The 19,008-nt window shown below is 37.5% G+C and overlaps 1 protein-coding gene across 6 annotated transcripts in view; it reads left to right on the top strand.

Annotated features, from left to right (window-relative positions):
* THADA (THADA armadillo repeat containing) overlaps window positions 1-19,008 on the top strand; it is a 136,536-nt gene that overhangs the window by 86,052 nt on the left and 31,476 nt on the right. For all 6 annotated transcript variants that reach the window (XM_039357750.1, XM_039357749.1, XM_039357747.1 and 3 more), the window contains 2 exons: window positions 5,905-6,020; window positions 11,333-11,418. In XM_039357750.1, the coding sequence (XP_039213684.1) occupies window positions 5,905-6,020; window positions 11,333-11,418 (202 nt within the window). The remainder of the gene's footprint in view (window positions 1-5,904; window positions 6,021-11,332; window positions 11,419-19,008) is intronic.

Genomic DNA, 19,008 nt, shown 5'->3' with positions numbered 1-19,008 from the left:
GCTACAATAAAGCTAGGGAATTGATATTTTGTGCATTTTATAAAGATGGCCAGGTATTGTGTGTAACACAGAGGGCTGCTATTAGCAACCTAACATGTGGGTATATGCTTTGCATAGTGGCAGAATATCACTATCAGCAGACCAGCAAGGATGGTATCCCACATGGACTTGTGCATATGGGAAGGGAGTAAGGGCTACTGTGCAGCTAAATTACTTTTCTTTCCCAAATAGAAATGCTCAGTGTTCAACTTGGTTTTAGAAAATTATGAAGAACAAGAGACATTTAATAATAACATTTTTAAAGGAATCTTGGCTTTAGTTTTTTTTTCAAGTTTGAAAGCCTTGGAAGCTTCCCCCCTCCCCCCCGTTTCTGCTTTGCATTAGATGCGTGCAATTTATGTGCCACTTATCAAATGGGAAATGAGGTCACCTGCAATGAGATTACTTGATTTTCAGGTAGTTCTGGAAATGTAATAAAAATGCTGTGGAAATTTTAAAACAAATACTGTTTTAAATACTGTTATGTACTAAAGTTAGCCTTAATATTTATTTCACTGTGTTAGCACAATACTCGTTAAGGCTGGTTTTGATTATGTAGTTAGCCTTCAGTTTGCCCTTAGATTTACCTTGGCTTAGGCGTTTGCAGTTTAAATGCCACTGTGAAAATGACTGGAAAACATTAACATTAATATGTTATTACAAGCTGACATGCTTAGCCTGATGGGAAATAAAATTTATAAATAGACTCGTTCATATCCATATGGTAAAAATCTGATGAGTTATAGTAAATGTTATTATGTGGCTCATTTGTTTCCCAGAGTTTGAGTTTCATTAGAGGCTTTCTTTCTAGTAAGTTTATAATTTGAAAAGAAATGCATTAATAAATAACAGCAGAAGAACTTGCATTAACTAATTATTTGTTCAGACTGTAAACTTTGATACAAGGATTATTCCCAGATGGACCATCAATAAAATCTGGTAAGATTGTTCATGCTGTTCCTAGGAGTGAGAAACAAGAGAATTATCAATTTAGTAAGCATCAGATATAACAGTGCTTACAAACAAAAGTCTGCCATATTAGACAAATGTGTTGACTCTCATCACTCTCCTTTAGCCAGTTCAGGGAGCTATTCCATTTATTTATATAAATGATTTTTGTTTTCATCAAATACTACATTTGATCAGATCCTGAGCACGAGCCAAATGCAACTATTGGGATTTCTTTAGAAAAATACCATATTATGTGGTACTATCAGCCTGCCTGAATTCAGGATAAAACAAAGTTTTTTTGTTTTCGTTTCACCTTTACTAGTGCAACTTACTGTGTATGTGGTATTCATTTCAGTTGCTGAAGCATGTAGAATCCTTCAGGGTGTCAAATTTTCTCTGTCAAAAATGTTTAATATAGAGTGATCTCGGTTCATTCATATAATTTTTTTCAACAATCACTGAACTGAACAGAATTCCTTCAATCTTTAAGTTAGAAATTTGAATATTTATTTATATTTGACTCTAGTATACAAGCTAATGATATGCAAGCAGAGATTTTACAAGTATAGTGGAACAGTATGTAATTTTTGTCTAATTAATAGAAAGTCAGTTTTTATATAAATTTCATCTGAAGTGTTAGTTGCTGCTTGGAATAGGAGGGCAGAGAAAGCTTTGGATCAGATTTTTGCCCGTTCAAATTCTCCCCTCTGATGGATCCCATCATTCCCTCTGGTTCATAGAGAAACGGAGGGAGATGAAAAGAGAGAAGAGACATCTAGACTAATAGTTCTCAACCTTTTCTTTACCACAAACCTCCTTTAACTACCTTTTATGGCCACGGATCACAAACCCCCAAGACTTAACTCAAGATTTAAATCATAATGTTTCTTCAAGCCTTCGCAGGTCACCTGTGACAATATCATAGCCCCCTCCAAGAGTCCATGGACCACAGGTTGAGAATCACTGATCTAGGCCATTGCTGGCACTCAACAAAGGCTGAAAATGGAATGTAATAGCTCAATTCAATATGGGTTAGACCCACTACAGGTAGACCTTGACATATGACCACAATTGTGCCCAACATTGTTGCTAAATGAGACAGTTGTTAAGTGAATTTCGCTTCATTTTACGACCTTTCTTGCCACATTTAATCAGAATAGAGCTGGAAAGGACCTTGGAGGTCTTCTAGTCCAGCCCCCTGCTCAAGCAGGAATCCCTATATCATTTCAGACAAGTGACTGCCCAGTCTCTTCTTAAAAACCTGAAGCACCCACAATGTCCGAAAGCAAGCTTTTCCACTGGTTAATTGTCCTCACTGCTAGGAATTTTCTCCTTAATTACAGGTTTGCTTCTCTTCTTCATTAGTGTCCATCTGTTATTTATTGTCTTACCTTCTGGTGCTTTGGAAAATAAATTGACCCCGTCTTCCTTGTGGCAGCCTCTCAAATACTGGAATACTGCTATCATGTCCCCTCCTAGTCCTTCTTTTCTCTAGACTGGCCATTCCCAAATCCTGCAACTATTCTTCAGATATTTGAGTATCCAGACCTTTGCAACATCTTTTTTGTAATATGGTGACCAAAACTGGATGCAGTATTCCAGATGTGGCCTTACTAAGGCTTTATAAAGCAGTACTAATACTTCATGTGATTTTGATTCTATGCCTCTGTTTATACAACCAAGGATTGTATTAGCTTTTTTGGCTGCTGCTGCACACTGCTGACTCACGTTTAAATGATCGTCCACTAGTACTCCAAGGTCCGTCTCACAGTTACTGTTTTTGTTAAGTGAATTACTGCACTTGTTAGTAACCTAGTTGCTAAATGAATCTGGCTTCTCCATTGACTTTGCTTGTCAGAAGGTCGCAAAATGTGATCACATGACCCCAGGACATTGCAGCCGTCATAAATCTGAGTTAGTTACCAAATGTCTGATCAAAATAAGAATTTTGATCATGTGACCATGGGAATGCTACAGCAATCGTAAGTGTGAAAAATAATCATAAATCACTTTTCTTATTGGTGTTGTAACTTTGAACAGACACTAAATGAACTGTTGTAAGTGGAGGATTATTGTATTAATCCTTCCTTAGGGTGATAAGGGCAGTAAAGCATCAATAGTTTTAAAAAGTACAAATTTTATTTCATTCGCTTCTTAGACTTGGCTTTGTGCTTATATTCCAACACATTTTTGTTAGTTATCTCTCATGCATGTTTTGAAATAATTTGTTATGGATTTTAAAAAAGCAAAAAGATACTTCTTCCACATGTACATATAGAAAATCTTATTTAGTAAATGTAAAATCAGTGTAACTCTTTTTGGATTTAAATGTCTATGTGCATTTATTTACTTTAAAAATGTTATATGGCCACCCAACTCTACAGTAATGCTGGGCACATGCAATAAAAAGAGTTATAACTAAAGCAAAAAAAATACCAAATGCTTTAAGACAGGGCTTTTCAACCAGTGGTACGGGTACCACCTGTGGTACATTGGCACCTGGCAGGTGGTACGTGAACATCCTAGAAAAGTGGTAGCGGGGGAGGGGAATGAGCTGAACCAGTGGCAGCACCGCACAAGCCTGAGCGAGAGATAGCTGGAGCTGCAGGGCTGTCAGGGCTCAGCGGAAGCACTAGGATCAGCGCTAGGTTCCAGCTGGAGCTCAGTGCTGATCCTGGCGCTTCTGCTGAGCCCAGAAGAAGTGCCAATCAGCTGGAATGTTGCAGCATCTCCAGGGTCTTGGTTTACATTTAGATGCTTGGCAACTGTTTCATATTTATGACGGTCACAGTGTCCCAGGGTCATGTGAAGTGACCAAAACCTGCTGCAACCATCCAGCAGACAGGGGGAATAAAAACCAAACACCCCCCATCCCATCACCACTGCCAATCCTCAACAGAAATGCTCATAACAATGAAAACCTCAGACAGGAGGAAGAGCGCCACCGGGTGGGCAGGCAGGTGTCTTGCTCAGCTGTGGCTTGGGGGGCACTTTTTTTCAGTGCTATTGTAACTTAGAACAGTCACTAAGCGAACTGTTGTAAGTCGAGGAGTACCTGTACTTTATCACTTTTTTCCTTTTTTTTTTTTTGGTCATCAAGTTTTTGACACCTTGCTAGGCAACTGGTGGTACTCAGATGTTGCCATATCCTAAAAGTGGTACAGTGGGTGAAAAGGTTGAAAAACCCTGCTCTAAGAAAAACAACCATTAAGATAGTCACACATGTCTAGCCACCCACTTGAACCCAAGAGCAAAGTTTTCAGAGCTCTTTTGAACACAGCCAAGGTGGGGGCCAGATGCACCTGGGGCGGTCCGGGATGTTTCAGAGGGGAGGTGCTGCTACAAAAAAGGCTCACTTTCTGGCTTTTCTCAGATGCTACTGCTTAAAGGGTAAGAAGTCAGCTTTTAGCAGAACCATCTTCAGTTTGCCATTTCTTCCCTGGAAGTCCCAGAAAAGAGGTTGTTGTTATTGAAAACTCCATTTGTGGGAATGTTTCCTTGTATTTAGCCATTTGAATTTTTTAACCTTTCATGAGAAACTACAAATCCAAGTTTTAAAGTGACTTTTTCTGTTTTTTTCAGAAGATGATGATGCCATCTAGATAGTGTAACAATGATAACACCGTTGTTTTAAAAATCAAATCATAGCTTACTATAATTCAGAAAAATGTATTTGCTCTTTTTCCAAGTATACTGAGCAAACTTGATTCTTATTTACAAATCCAATAAGTTGGTATTTCATCTAAACATTGTTTTAAAGTGTCTAGAAAACATTGCTCTTGAAAACAGTTGCATTATAAAGAAAGTTTATGAGGTTTTTAATTTTGCGTGAACTCTTATGTTTCATAACTTTGAAAGGAACTTTGAATCTTGCAGAATCACATACTTGTGATGGGTAGCCATATACTGTAAACTAAATAAATAAAAAATAAAAGTAAATAAATAAGTTTGAAACAGTGCGACCATGGAGGAGATAGACGTTAACAATAAAAACTATACTTTTAAGCCCTTATCTTTGATGTGATTTCTGCAATTCTCTCTCTAACCAGTATATGGTATTATAAATCAAATTACCAAAATCAAATATATGTTTATGCTTTCTTCAAAAATCTGCAGATGGGAGCAGATAATTTCTATTTTTACACTGTGCTCACGTTCTTTGAAAATTATTAATATTGCTGACTTTTAATATAGAAAGGACAACTAATTTGTTCTTCCTTTTTTCTTTTATACTGAGATGTTATATTCCTTTAAGCACATTTGCAGATTTACCATATACTGTACATAGAGAGGGTGGTCCCCCCAAAAAAAAAAAGGATGTCCCAAATGCGTAATTGAATGCACCTGTATTTTTTATTTAGTTATACACATTCATGCCAAGTATGAGATTCAAGGGACGGTCATAGAAGAGATCAGTGTTTGTATACAACTCTTATTATTTCCATATTCCATAGTAATTAAAAATATTACACTGCACATACCAAATAATGTTATAAAAATGTTCCTAAGATTGCTTATTTACACAAACTATACATGCATGCTGCCTCTCTGATAAGCACTGATACAGGGTTTTCTTCCTTTTCTGATGCAAATTACCTTGTTGTAGATATGCTATAATGCTACCATTATAATTCCTGTAAGGAAAAGTGACATGGTGAAAAATAGTTCATTTAGTGAAGATAGACTACTATAGGATACAGCAATGTACAGATCATGGTTCAGTGATGAAGGAACTATCTTTACATTTGATCAGTGTCAACTTGTTTCTGTAGATGTTTGGAAGGTTATTCTCCAAGTGGCTAAGTTTTTCTCACTAAAGAATTATTTTTTTAGCAAAATCCAAATTCAGGGGAGGAGATATTTGAAAAATATTACAACAGTCTGCAACTTTTTTCTTTTTTCTTTTAAATATAGGTCCTTCACTTGCTACAATCTTATTTGGAATCTAAACAGAGGGCTAATTCAGATTTTCATCATGGTTTGAGCAACATTATCACTAATGTATGTGGCAAGCTATGGTTGGCAAACAGGTAAGACAAAAATGGAATAAATTTATTTATAGTCACAACAATAAAAATAAAAGCAAATATGAAATGCACAGTAAGACAAATAGTAATAAAATGAGGGTACCACATAATTGCTAATAACTAGGCAACGTGTTCACTCATGCCCTGGTCATCTCCTGTTTGGACTTTGCAATGAGCTCTCTGTGGGGCTACCCTTGAGAAGTATTGGGAAGCTTCAGCTGGTATAGAATGTGGTCACGTAAGAAATCTTGGGTATCCAAGGAATGATGCATGTAATACCTCTGTTACATGAGCTTCATTGGGTGCCTGTTTGCTTCCAGGCACCGTTCAAGGTGTTGGTTATGACCTTTAAAGCCCTGCATGGTATGGAGTTACCAGATTACCTGTGGAACCAGTTTCACCCCATAACATCAGCCCGTCCCACCCAGTTAGGTAGGGAGGGTATGTTGCAGAACCCATCAGTTAAATTCCAACCAGGAAGAGAGCCTTCTTTGCTGTTGCTCTTGTTGGAATATTCTCCCTCCTAGAGGGGAGGCAGGCCCCTGCCATTTTGACTTTTGGAAATGTCTTGGTTCTGCCATCTTACTAGGGACTCACAGATGAGTATAGCATGGTGGCCTTACCCTGCCTTTTAATTAACTTTGAATGTTGGATTGGAACGATCTTTGCCTCTTATTTAAATTTTATATACAGTTTTTATGTTTTAATATTTTAGTTGTACACTGCCCAGAGTCCTTCTATGAGGCAAATAAGTGGGTTCTAAATTTGATTAATAAAATAACAACAACAACAACAACCAAACCTTCTTAGTGGTTGCCTGTACTGGATATTATACCAGGAAGCCTGTAGTCTTTTGGTAAGACAACTAAAATTTCTGATAAATGAGTAATTCTATATTGCCAATTATGTGGAATTACACTGGGGTTGAGATTTGGCTTTTATTTTAATAAGAGGCAAACCATCACTTAGAATATAAATCTGTGATGCTTTAGCTCAACACAGTGAATTAGAACAGTTCATTTCAATCTTTTTCAAATCTGGCACCTATTTTTAGTCCACGTATATTTTTCTCTGGAAAGAGCTTTTTTTTTAAAAAAAAAAAAAAAAAAAAAAGAAAATGTGTATTTTTATCAATAACAGAGACCACTTTCTCTGAGGAATAAAACTTGCAGTAATACCAGCTGTGTAGACAAAATATATATGTCTTTAATCCCAAGGTATTTGAAGCCTAAATCCTTCCAAGAGAAAATTTGCTTCATAAATTTAAAATCAGTATATAAACATTAGTCAGACTCTATATATTTCCAAGAACTAAATCAACATTTCCTTACATACTTAAGACAATAAGAAATGAACAACAGCTGATAGCTAGTTTTTCAAAAAAACATTACAAAAATATATAGTACTTACAATCAATTTTTCATAAATAATTAAAATTTATTTGTAAACTAGTCCTATCACATTTCATTAAAAGTAAGAAATTCAAAGTAATATTCAAATATATATAAATATAGGACATCAGATTGAGGCAGTGGGGTTGTATAAATGATATAGGCCAATAAGGTTTTCATCAGTATGAAAATGTCATCACTTTAACAGGGGAGAAGATTTAATAACAATGTATCCTATATTTGGAGTGATTTTGTGTTTGCTTTGAATCCATTGTTGAGCCAGTTGCCCACATTTTACTCCATTGCTGTCTTTATAATAACTAATATATAACGGATGGAAACTAATCAAGGAGAGAAGCAACCTAGAACTAAGGAGAAACTTCCTGACAGTTAGAACAATTAACCAGTGGAACAACCTGCCTCCAGAAGCGGTGAATGCTCCAACGCTGGAAGTTTTTAAGAAGAGACTGGACAGCCATTTGTCTGAAATGGTATAGGGTTTCCTGCCTGAGCAGGGAATTGGACTACTAGATGACTTCCAAGGTCTCTTCCAACTTTATTACTATTATTATTGATCATCGCACAGTCAGCCAGATGTTCAGACTGCATTTGGCATTTTGTCTACCTATTGAGTCCTTACCCAGGACCTGGGATAGGCAGATGTGGATGTTTGATGGTATTACAGGTATCGTCGCAGGATGGAAGCAGTTCCTAGTAAGGCTGCCTTTTGCAATTGACTAATAGCGAATTTGTCAATGCCAAGGGTGTTCAAGTGGTGCTCCAGTTGTTTTGGGATTGCACCCAAGGGGCCTATTACTATTGGTACTACCCTTGCTTGCTTTTGCCACAGTCTTTCTATTTCTATTTGTAGGTCTTTGTATTTTGTTATCTTCTCCAGTTCTTTCTCGTCTATTCTGCTGTCTCCAGGCACTGCCACGTCCACTATCCAGACTTTTTTGTCTTTCTTATCGATAATTGTTAAGTCTGGGGTGTTATGTTGCAGGTGCTTGTCTGTTTGAATTCTGAAGTCCCAGAGCAGTTTAATTTTATCATTTTCTATGACTTTCTCTATTTTATGATCCCACCAGTTTTTGCTTACAGGCAAATGATATTTTTTGCAGATCTTCCAATGCACCATTGTTGCTACTTTGTCATGCCGCTGCTTGTAATCAGTCTGTGCAATCTTCTTGCAACAGCTTACCAAGTGGTCCACTGTTTCTTCAGCTTCTTTGCATAGGCGGCACTTACTGTCTGTTGCTGTCTTCTCAATTTTGACTTTGTATGCATTTGTCCTTAAGGCTTGGTCTTGTGCAGCCAGAATTAGTCCCTCGGTCTCTTTCTTCAATTTTCCTGCTCTTAGCCATTGCCAGGTCTTGTTATTATCTGCTTTCCCAGCTATTTTTTTAATGTATTGGCCATGTAGTGCTTTGTCTTCCCATGCCTCTATTCTGTTCTTCATTTGGTCTTTCTTGTAGGCCAGTTTGGTCTCTCCAGTAGTCAGTAAGCCTTCCTGATATACTAATTTCAGTGCATCTTCATCACTGTTCTTCAGATATTCTTCCAAAGCCATTTTTTCTTCTTCAACCATCTGATGTACTTGTAGCATTCCACGCCCACCTATTTGCCTTGGTAGATAAAGTCTGTCAATGTCACTGCGTGGATGAAGGGCATGATTCATTGTCATTATTTTTCTGGTCTTCCTATCCATTGCTTTTAGTTCTGCTTGAGTCCAGTCCACTATTCCAGCTGTGTACCTAATGACTGGAATTGCCCAGGTGTTGATTGCCTTTATGGTATTTCCTCCATTGAGTTTGGACTTTAAGATCTTCTTCACTCTCTTGATGTATTCACCTCTAATCTTTTTCTTGACTTCAGTGTGCTTGATGTTGTCAGCTTGAAGGATACCCAAGTATTTGTAGTAATCTTCCTCATCCAGACTCTTAATGTTATTTTCGTGGGGCATCTTGATTCCTTCAGTTTTCACTATTTTTCCTTGTTTGATAGTAAGTGTGGCACATTTGTCCAAGCCAAACTCCATTACAATATCTTGGCTATATATACGGACAGTGTTGAGCAGCGATTCTATTTCAGATGATGTTTTTCCATACAGCTTCAGATCATCCATATAAAGGAGGTGGGATAGTCTGGCAGATGTTTTTGATGTTTGATAGCCATGTCCTGAGTTATTCAGTATTGTTGACAGAGGAAACAGTGCAATAACAAATAGTAATGGTGATAATGAATCTCCTTGAAATATTCCTCTCTTGATATTAACCTCTCCCAGTCTCTCACCATTGATCTGCAACTGTGTCTTCCATTGTGCCATCGATCTTTGCACAAATTTTCTGATGTTTCTACTGACTCCTGTTATTTCTAGGCACTTGATTATCCAATCATGTGGCAGAGAGTCAAATGCCTTTTTGTAGTCAATCCATGCCACATTCAGGTTGGTCTTCCTTCTCTTGCAGTTTTCCAAGATCATTTTGTCTATTAGGAGTTGATCTTTTGTTCCTCTGCTATTGGGGCGGTTTCCTTTCTGCTCAGGTGGAAAGAGATTGTTTTCAACTAGATGCTGTTGTACTGCATCAGCTACCACACCAGTTAGTAATTTGAAAGTTGTTGGTAAGCAGGTAATTGGCCTGTAGTTGCCTGGCGTTGCCCCTTTTGCTGGATTTTTCATTATTAGGTAGGTTTTCCCAGTTGTTAGCCACTTTTCAATTTCTCCTCCTTGTAGTATATTATTGAACTGCTTGGCAATGAGTGGGTGTATAACAGTTAGCTGTTTCAACCAAAACCCATGCAGTTCATCTTCACCTGGTGCTGACCAATTTTTGATTTTTCTCTACTACTACTACTACTACTACTATTATTATTATTATTATTATTATTATTATTATTATTATTATTATTATTATTATTATTATTATTATTATTATTATTTACTTCTTACTGATGCACTGGATGGCCAGAAATTTAAATTCTTCATTTTTATTCAGGTTGTCTTCATTCTGCTCCATTCCTCTTGTCATTAGAAATTTTGGACTTTAAAGATCAAAAGGATAATTCAACTGTACTAGAGCAATTTATCCAGTCTCCTTTTGTTATATTGTTTAATTTACTTGCATTATATGGATTATTACTCTCTTTTGATTTTTGGGGCTGGCAGTGGTTGTCTTCGATTATAAATATGAAGTAAGGAAAGATAGTCCTTCACTTCCAACCACAATTGAGCCAAAATTTCTGTTGCTCAGCAAGACTGCTGTTAAGTGAGGTTTGTCCCATTTTATGATTTTTCTTCCTACAGATGTTAAGAGAATCACTGCATTAGTAATTCATTTGTTAGGTGAATCTGACTTCCCCATTGACTTGGTTCAGTGTAGCCCAGGGGTCTTCAAACTTGGCCCTTTTATGACTTGTGGACTTCAACTCCCAGAATTCCTCACCCAGTGTCATAAAAGGGCCAAGTTTGAAGACCCCTGATATAGCCATACTGAACTAAATACTTGATAACTTCAAATTATTCACACAGCTCCACAAGGATACCAAAACTGGATCTTCTGAACACAACTGTGATCTAGTCCTGACATATATGTATGTCTGGTACTTCACTCCATTTACGTGGTAACCTTATATGGTAATGATAAATAAGAACAACAAAGGAATGTTACAGGACAGTTGTTGGAGAGCACTGTGCTTTAAGCAGAGATTTTTGTTTATCTTAGGTGTTTAGATATACGTTTCCTAATTTTGTAATAAAAATAAAACGAGAAACATAGTAGCATATTAATAATAATCCTTGCCAACTCACATATACTTGTTTCTGATTAAGGATTGAGGCCAGACAGGACAGAACAAAGCAAGAAGAAGAAAAATAAAATGTTAAAGTGTAAGTCATTTAAATTTTGCTATTGACTTTGTTTCTAGGCAAAATCCTTGTCTGGTGACTAGAGCAGCATATCTTGATGTCCTTGTTCTGTTGAATAATTATCTGGGGAAGGCAAAAATTAAAGGTAAGCATGAGCTAATGCATCACTTTCCTGCCAGTAAAAAGAATGTGAAGAAAGGCAGAGTCTTCTAGAGTTTAATAGAGATAAAGCATTCCAAGGCTCAAATTATTGTAAAAATGGGAATGAAGAGATAAATATGCTCAAGTGGCTGTATTAGAAAAGTATCCACATTTTGCATATAATTACTCATTTCACTTACTTAAAGGGTCTTATTTTTTCCTTTATTCTTTATATAGATGGTCCAAATAACAGACCATCTATCAGCCAAAACATGCTATGATAATAAGGAAAATTCAGCAACCGTTGATGGGACTGAGACTTCCTTGCACTTTGTATATAGCTTCTATTGGTCTGGTTTCCAATGGCATTTCTTTTGCATATGATTTGGCTCTTAATGACTTGATTCCTTATTATTTTTTCAAAAGCATCTTTTGACAGTATTTTTGGCTTTGTCATCTCTGTGTATGTGATTAGTTCATTTTTAAGCTATATTCCACAGCTGTCAGTTTTAGCTTCATTTCATAGTCCATAAATAACTATATAGATAACTTCATAAATAACTGGGATACTAGGTATATCCCACTGTTTTCTTCTTTTTACTCTTCCATATTGGACCCCTGTTATTTTAAAAAAATATATTTTATTAATTTTTTACAATAATAGTGCTTAGTGAACAATGTGTTGTCTGGGTTCATATATTTAAAAACAATAATAATTATTTTCTATAATTGATCAATATGTTAGTTGATAATATATTTCATTGATCCTCTCTTCTTTCAGTAATATTCTCCTTTTGTCTACATTAAACAAATATAATTCTTAATATTTTCAATACATACAGAGTTGGGTATAAACATTTTTTTAGTATTTGTACATATAACAATAACATAAACATATAACATCTTTTCTAATCAGCTTATATTTCAATTGTATTTATAGAAGTCATTAAGTTATTATATGTCCTGTTTTCAAAATTTTTATTTAAGCTTAATTTCCCCTCAGTATTGAAACCACTCTTATCAGTCATAATTTTCTCAAAATTCATTACCTTTGAACATCCAAACTTTTCATTCAAATACACCATCTCAATATTTTTACATTTCATATATTATAAAAGTATTATGCTACTTATATATCTTATCCCTCTTACGGTAGGACTCCTTTATGTCCAAGCTTTATCTATTCTTTTAACCATGTTCAAACAAGTATTTAATCATATAGTACAACATATAGCAATCTTATTATAGGGCCTCTTTATATCCAAACCTTATACTTTTTAACCTTATTCAAACAAGTGTTTAGTCATATAGTATTCCAGCTGGTAAGTTGAATCATATCTCTTAAATCTAATTCTAATCTTCTTCTTTTGCCAGACCGCTTTCCAAATCAATAGGTTTAGCTTGCCAGGTTATATTTTTGTAGATATTGTTGGGGATAAAAAAAACAAATCAAGTAGAATATTCATTTTTTGTCTCCCACGCTTTAATGATTCTCCTGACAGCTCTTTAATCTTTTTTATTAAATCTTCTTTTTTGTCCTCAAGTTTGTTTTGAAGTCCTGGAAGATAAAACATCTTTTTTATTTCTTTTGTTGTAGCAAAATTTTGCAGATTTTCTTTTGTTTGTATTAAGTTGTAGTTCTCTTCATTTCTGGCTTCCATATTTAAGTCATTTTCCTCTGATTTGTATTCTGTTGCCTGATTTATTAGTTCATTCTTTATCATCATTTTTTTAGTGTTGTTTAATTGTGAATTTAGGTTAGAGATATGTTCATTTATGTTATCAAAGTTATTTTTAATCTCATCATGATTTAAGACAATTGTCATTTGAATCTGTCAGAGCATTGCATATATTTTCTCCTGGAATGTATTTGCTTTGTCTTAAGTCATTGTTCCTGCAGATCTCTGGTCAGTGAGGTGTGGCCAGCCTTTCTCCTGTGAGGTTAGAGTGCTTCCCCTGGATGGAGCGAGATGACTGCCATCATTCCGTGATTATCAGGGCACCTCTCTTTCTTTGTCACCTCTCCAGGGTGACTTTAGACCCATTTAGGTTCCCCTGACAGGGCGAAACTAGCCATGGGGTGTGGAGCTCCACAATCCCTTGGCTGTGTGCTACGGCAAAAACCGGAAATCCCACATTGGACTCTTGTTCTTGTTCATCAGGGAGATAACTGTTATGGGAATAGCCTTCTACAGAATATACTACTGTATAGCTTGTGATCTTTGAAATGAATTCTTCCAAAACAAAAAGATTCTCAACCTAGAACCAACATATTACTTCTTTATGTTTATTTATTTATTTTTGTGTAAAGAGAATCAAACAATTGAAAATAATCTTCTGAAGAATGCATTTTGTCCTATTTGCTTTTCATATTCACAATAATGTATCAGTGATCTTCCTGCTCTATATAACTAACATAAAAAAGACTTTTTAAGAAAAAAAATGAGAAGTCTTTCTCGATGGGACAGATATTCCCTATTACTTGAAATAGCTTAATCAGCACAAAATGAAATGCAACATTAAGAGTTCTGTAGCTGATTAAACATGGACAATTTCTAATTAGTTACAATGTTCATAGATAACCTACAAGCTATTACTTTTTCCAGAAAATGACTCCCTTGCTTTTCTACCTTTCTATCATTGGCTGTTCCTAAATATTTTGCTTTAAATTCTACCATAGCAAATTTATTTTGCAATGTTAGATCAGTACAAAATTTTTTTTGTGGCATGATTAAATTTAGGCCAGTTTGGAATCTTATGGTTATAATTACACTGCAATTCCCAGTGGCAAGTATGATGTCCATAAATAGTGTGCAGAGATGGCTAATGAAAAGCACAGCTTATAACCCTTTTAGAAATAAATGCTACTCAAGAAATCCAGAGATAATTGTTATTACGCAAAACCTGTAGCAGTATTATACTATTAGACTATCTAGCCTAATAATGTATCCATTAGCAGATGGCAGTGTACCAAGTTGAAGTGATGAAGGAGAACTCACTGGCTCATATTTCCTTAAGATGCAGCTGTGGGTAGCTATGGAGACAGTTTGGGGAATGGAAGACTAGTTGCATCAAAATAATCCTAGCCAATTTGATACCTCTAATTGGACATTACTTTAATTATATCAATACAGTGAGCACCATTTGTGCATTTTTTTCTGCTAGTGCCTAATTCATTTTAGAAAATTTTAGAAAAATGCTTCAGTATGTGTTATGAGAACCAGAGTAGGATTTTAAAATGTATTCCCTTCCCTTGTTTATATTGCATTAAACCTTGTCCCCTGGGTTTTTAGGGGATAATCGCTATCGGAATTCTAGGTTCAATGTGCTGTTCCTCCTCTGCCATGCTATGAGTCTGTCTTTTCCAAATGCCTCTTAAGTGGGATAGTACAATTCTTTCCTCAACAAGTATGAAGGTAATAGAAAAGATTGTATTTGCTAAATTTCACTCCTCCTTGCAAAAATAGTCATAATCTCTAGACCAGGGGTAGGCAACCTTGGCTCTTTTATGACTTGTGGACTTCAACTCCCAGAATTCCTGAGCCAGCATGGCTCAGCTTGGAAACCTGTCCCTTTTCCCTCAGCATGGCTGGCTCAGGAATTCTGGGAGTTGAAGTCCACAGTCATAAAAGAGCCAAGGTTGCCTACCCCTGCCCTAAAGGAAACTATTCTTCTCATGAAGTTCTTTTCCTGATGGACAAACATGTCAAGAATTAGACTATAACCCTGTTTCTAGTATAAGCCTCTTTGGAGTCAAAGTGACTGAATTTGCATGCATGTCTTAGACAAGTAGGTAGGTCATGGAAGAAGCTGGGATCCTTGCTAAATTGTTTTCTTCCTTGTCTAGTTGACAACCAACACTGGTGTTCCTGAAGCCCATTTGCATCTGAAGAATATCCCTTCACAACCTATGGCTTGCTTCTTCTCATGCATGGTCCTTCTGCAGGAACTCCAGTGAACATGTTCTAGGTGACGTGTTGGTGACAGGTTCTGGACAAGCTGTTGCAAGTCTCTTTCTCTTGCACGGAACATGTGTGCCTGCAGGACGAGTTTCTGTGCGGTTGAAATGACCTGATCAGTCTTTCATCCGGGGGTATAGAAGAAGGGAAGGTCTTTACAGCTCAAGGATGAGAAGTTAGCCTGATTTGCAAGGAGATCAAAGGGAAAGTCAGGTCAACTTCAGAACTGGAGGATTTGATGAAGCCCGAAGCAAACCCAAAGGAGAGAGGAATTAGTCATGTGGGGCAGGGTGAAAGATGGTGAAAAAAAAAGCTGGTGAACAGCCAGACATGTCTTTAGATGTGTTCAGTTTGGTTAGAGGAGATGTACTTCAATCTACATTGGAGGTGTGATTGGATATTTTTATTTCGAGTGATACATAAGTGGAGGCAGTTGTACCTAGAGCAGTGATGGTGAACCTTTTAGAGACCGAGTGCTCAAACTGCAACTGAAAACCCACTTATTTATTGCCGGGTGCCAGGTAGGCGTGGCCCACTGAGTTGGCGTGGCTGTGGTGGTCATGGCAGACTGGGTGGGTGTGGCCAAGGTAGGTTTGGTCACCTCGATGTTGCTTGTGGGGAGGAACGCCTGTGGGGACTAGGTAGGGTTGGGGGAGATCCAGGGGGTCTCTGGCAAGTGGGATGGTGAGTAGGAGGCTCGTCCTGCGGGGTGAGGCGAGGCAGGGTGGGGGTGCCATTACCTCAGGGCAAGGCAAGGTAGGGGCCGGGGCAGCTGCTGCCTAACACCATCAGCCCTTGCACACAGAGTCCAGCGAGCTCATGGGGGCCAACAATGTCCATCAGCAGCCAAAGCCTGCCAGCCACTCGACCGGCACACTCGGGCTCCACAGCCCATCACGATCAGTTCAGAGAAGTGCCCACAGAGAAGGCTGCGAGTGCCACCTCTGGCACGCGTGCCATAGGTTCGCCACTACTGACCTAGAGGTTTGTGTGGAAGTGTGCTAGGCTGTGGTAAATTGGCACAAACAGCAGGCAAAAGTGCAGCTTCTTGAATTTCCTCTTTTAAGGGTGACCCATAAAATGGAAAATTCTGCAGAATAGCACTGTGGCAAGTAGCAAAGTAATACAGGTCCTGCTCGCCATACACCCCACAGTTAAGCCCGAAATTTCTGTTGCTAAGAAAGACAGTTGGTAAGTGAGCTTTGCGACATTTTACGACCTTTCTTGCCAGTCGTTAAGTTAGCAACACGTAAGTAAGTAAATCTGGCTTCCCCATTGACTTTGCTCGTCAGAAGAGCACAAAAGATGGTCACCTGACCCCAGGACACTATAACCCATCATAAATATGAACCAGTTGCCAAGTGTCTAAATTTTGATCATGTGACCACAGGATGCTGCAACAGTCATATGTCACTTTTTTCCATGGTGGTGTAACTTCGAATGGGCACCAAACAAAAGGTTGTAAGTAAAGACATTTTCCTATATGGGAAAATTGCTAAAGATTTTGATCCCGTGCAGGCGTACTTGAAAGAAAACCCTCTGGGCTTGGTGGGATGCATTTGGATAGATAAATAAACGGACATCGGACGGGCTGGAATTCGGGGGAATTTTGTTAAAAGAAGGGATGGGGTAGTCTTCGTAAGCTAACTCCCATCTGAAGGTGAAGGTTCATTCTCTGAGCTTGTGGGTTGGTTACCAGGCTAGGTAACATCTTCAGCAGAGTTTAGGGGATGTCAGTGTTCTTGAGTTGGACTAGATCAGGGGTAGGCAACCTTGCTGGCTCAGGAATTCTGGCTCCCAGAATTCCTGAGCCAGCATGGCTCAGCTTGGAAACCTCTCCCTTTCCCCTCAGCATGGCTGGCTCAGGAATTCTGGGAGTTGAAGTCCACAAGTCATAAAAGAGCCAAGGTTGCCTACCCCTGCTTTAGACCAAGAAAGATTGAATAAGCCAAAACAAATTAAATGTTGAAGTAGCCCAAAGATTCTTGTGGAATCGAATAAGAGATACATGATTGTCCAGTGAAGTTCAGTTTTTAGCCAATAAAGAATGGTCATTTTTATAATAATGTATATTAACTAATGTTTAGCAATATTCAATGCATTAAGCCTATCTACATTATATTTGTGCCTGTGTATTTAACTGCATTTATTAGCCAGCCAACCAAATCCCCTATACTCATTTTTGAAATACTCATTTTTCAAATGTTTCCAGATGCATTGTCTTCATCAGAAACTAAAAACCATGACTTTTTCATATAATTGAAAGTCCTATTTTTTCCCAAAAAATATAAAGAGAATGGGGTTTTGCTTATGTGGCTTATGTGACAACAGTTTAAAAAAAGAGATGAAATTTTAGCTTGATTTGTTTCATTTTTAATATTCAAATTAAATATTCAATTATAAATACATATTATCTTTAAAAGCAATGTCCATAAGAATATGCGTGCACGTGTGCATGTGCACACACACCCAGGTAATCCTCAATTTATTATCATAATTGAGCCCAAAATTTCTGTTGTTAAGTGAGACATTTGTTTTGCCCCATTTTGCAATCTTTCTTGCCAGTTAAAGGAATCACTGCAGTGATTAAGTTAATAACACAGCTGTTAAAAGTCCATAAACAAGGGGTGCCTTTACACCCCATTGTGTCGTATAAGGCACACCAACCTCGGGATTGGCCAAATGGCTAAGCAGCCGGATCAGCTATTTGGTGGATGACAACGATACCACGGTAAAGTCGGCAGAGGAGTTCCTGAAAAAGATCAGATCCCTGAAAGTGGAGGATGATGAGGTAATGTCGTCGTATGATGTCATCTCACTCTTCACCTCCATCCCACAAGACCCGGCGGTCACGGTACTAAGCAACCGCCTCCAAGAGAGACAAAGACAGTCACAGGACTCCCTCCACACCGAGGATGTATATATATGCTTTCTGAGGTTTTCGCGGGTGTTTGTATGTAGGTCTTTGGTTATTTGGGTTTTCTCCCGCATAAAATTGGAAGTATCTTGGCAACGTTTTGACGAAGTCCCATTCGTCATCTTCAGGCTAGTGTTTTCGGCTTCGTGCTTCTAGGAGCAAATTGCAGCTTGCCAAGGGCTTGGAAACCACCACTCTGTCCAGACCCTTTCCCTGTGTCTATGGCCATGGGAACAATGAGTTACCATGAAAAGCCTCAAAAGGATGTGGATAAATGGGTGGGTAGTCCAAATATTAGGGTTTCTCAATGGCAGCTACACCACTGGCCTTGTATCAAGGCAGCAGCTATTTCTTTTATACTCTGCACCCATTCTTTCTTTTTTGGTAGCTCCATCATCCGTACACTGTGTTATCCACATGGGATTTCCATGGAACACAGATCTATTGTAAATATTCAGGTTTTTTAAAAAACAATCTTTGAATAGAAGATCAAAGCTAAATCATTCAAATGTTTCTCATATCTAAGGCTTATTTTAAGGCTTTATTTTCTAAGCTCCATCTTGTGCAATCCATTTCTGTATCCTGTTTACAAAGAACTTTTGTACAGAACTGCACACTTCTGTTGTTTCTCAAAAAAAATTATCTAAATATATAATACTGTTTTAAAACTTGAATAGGAACCAAATTTAGAATTTTTTTTTTCCTGGAGTTTAAAAGG

Source organism: Crotalus tigris, unplaced genomic scaffold (genome assembly GCF_016545835.1).
Source record: "Crotalus tigris isolate CLP2741 ecotype Arizona unplaced genomic scaffold, ASM1654583v1 scf7180000018941.1685476, whole genome shotgun sequence".
Lineage (NCBI taxonomy): Eukaryota > Metazoa > Chordata > Lepidosauria > Squamata > Viperidae > Crotalus > Crotalus tigris.
Note: the sequence above shows the minus strand (reverse complement) of the source record. Positions and strands in the feature narration are given on the sequence as shown.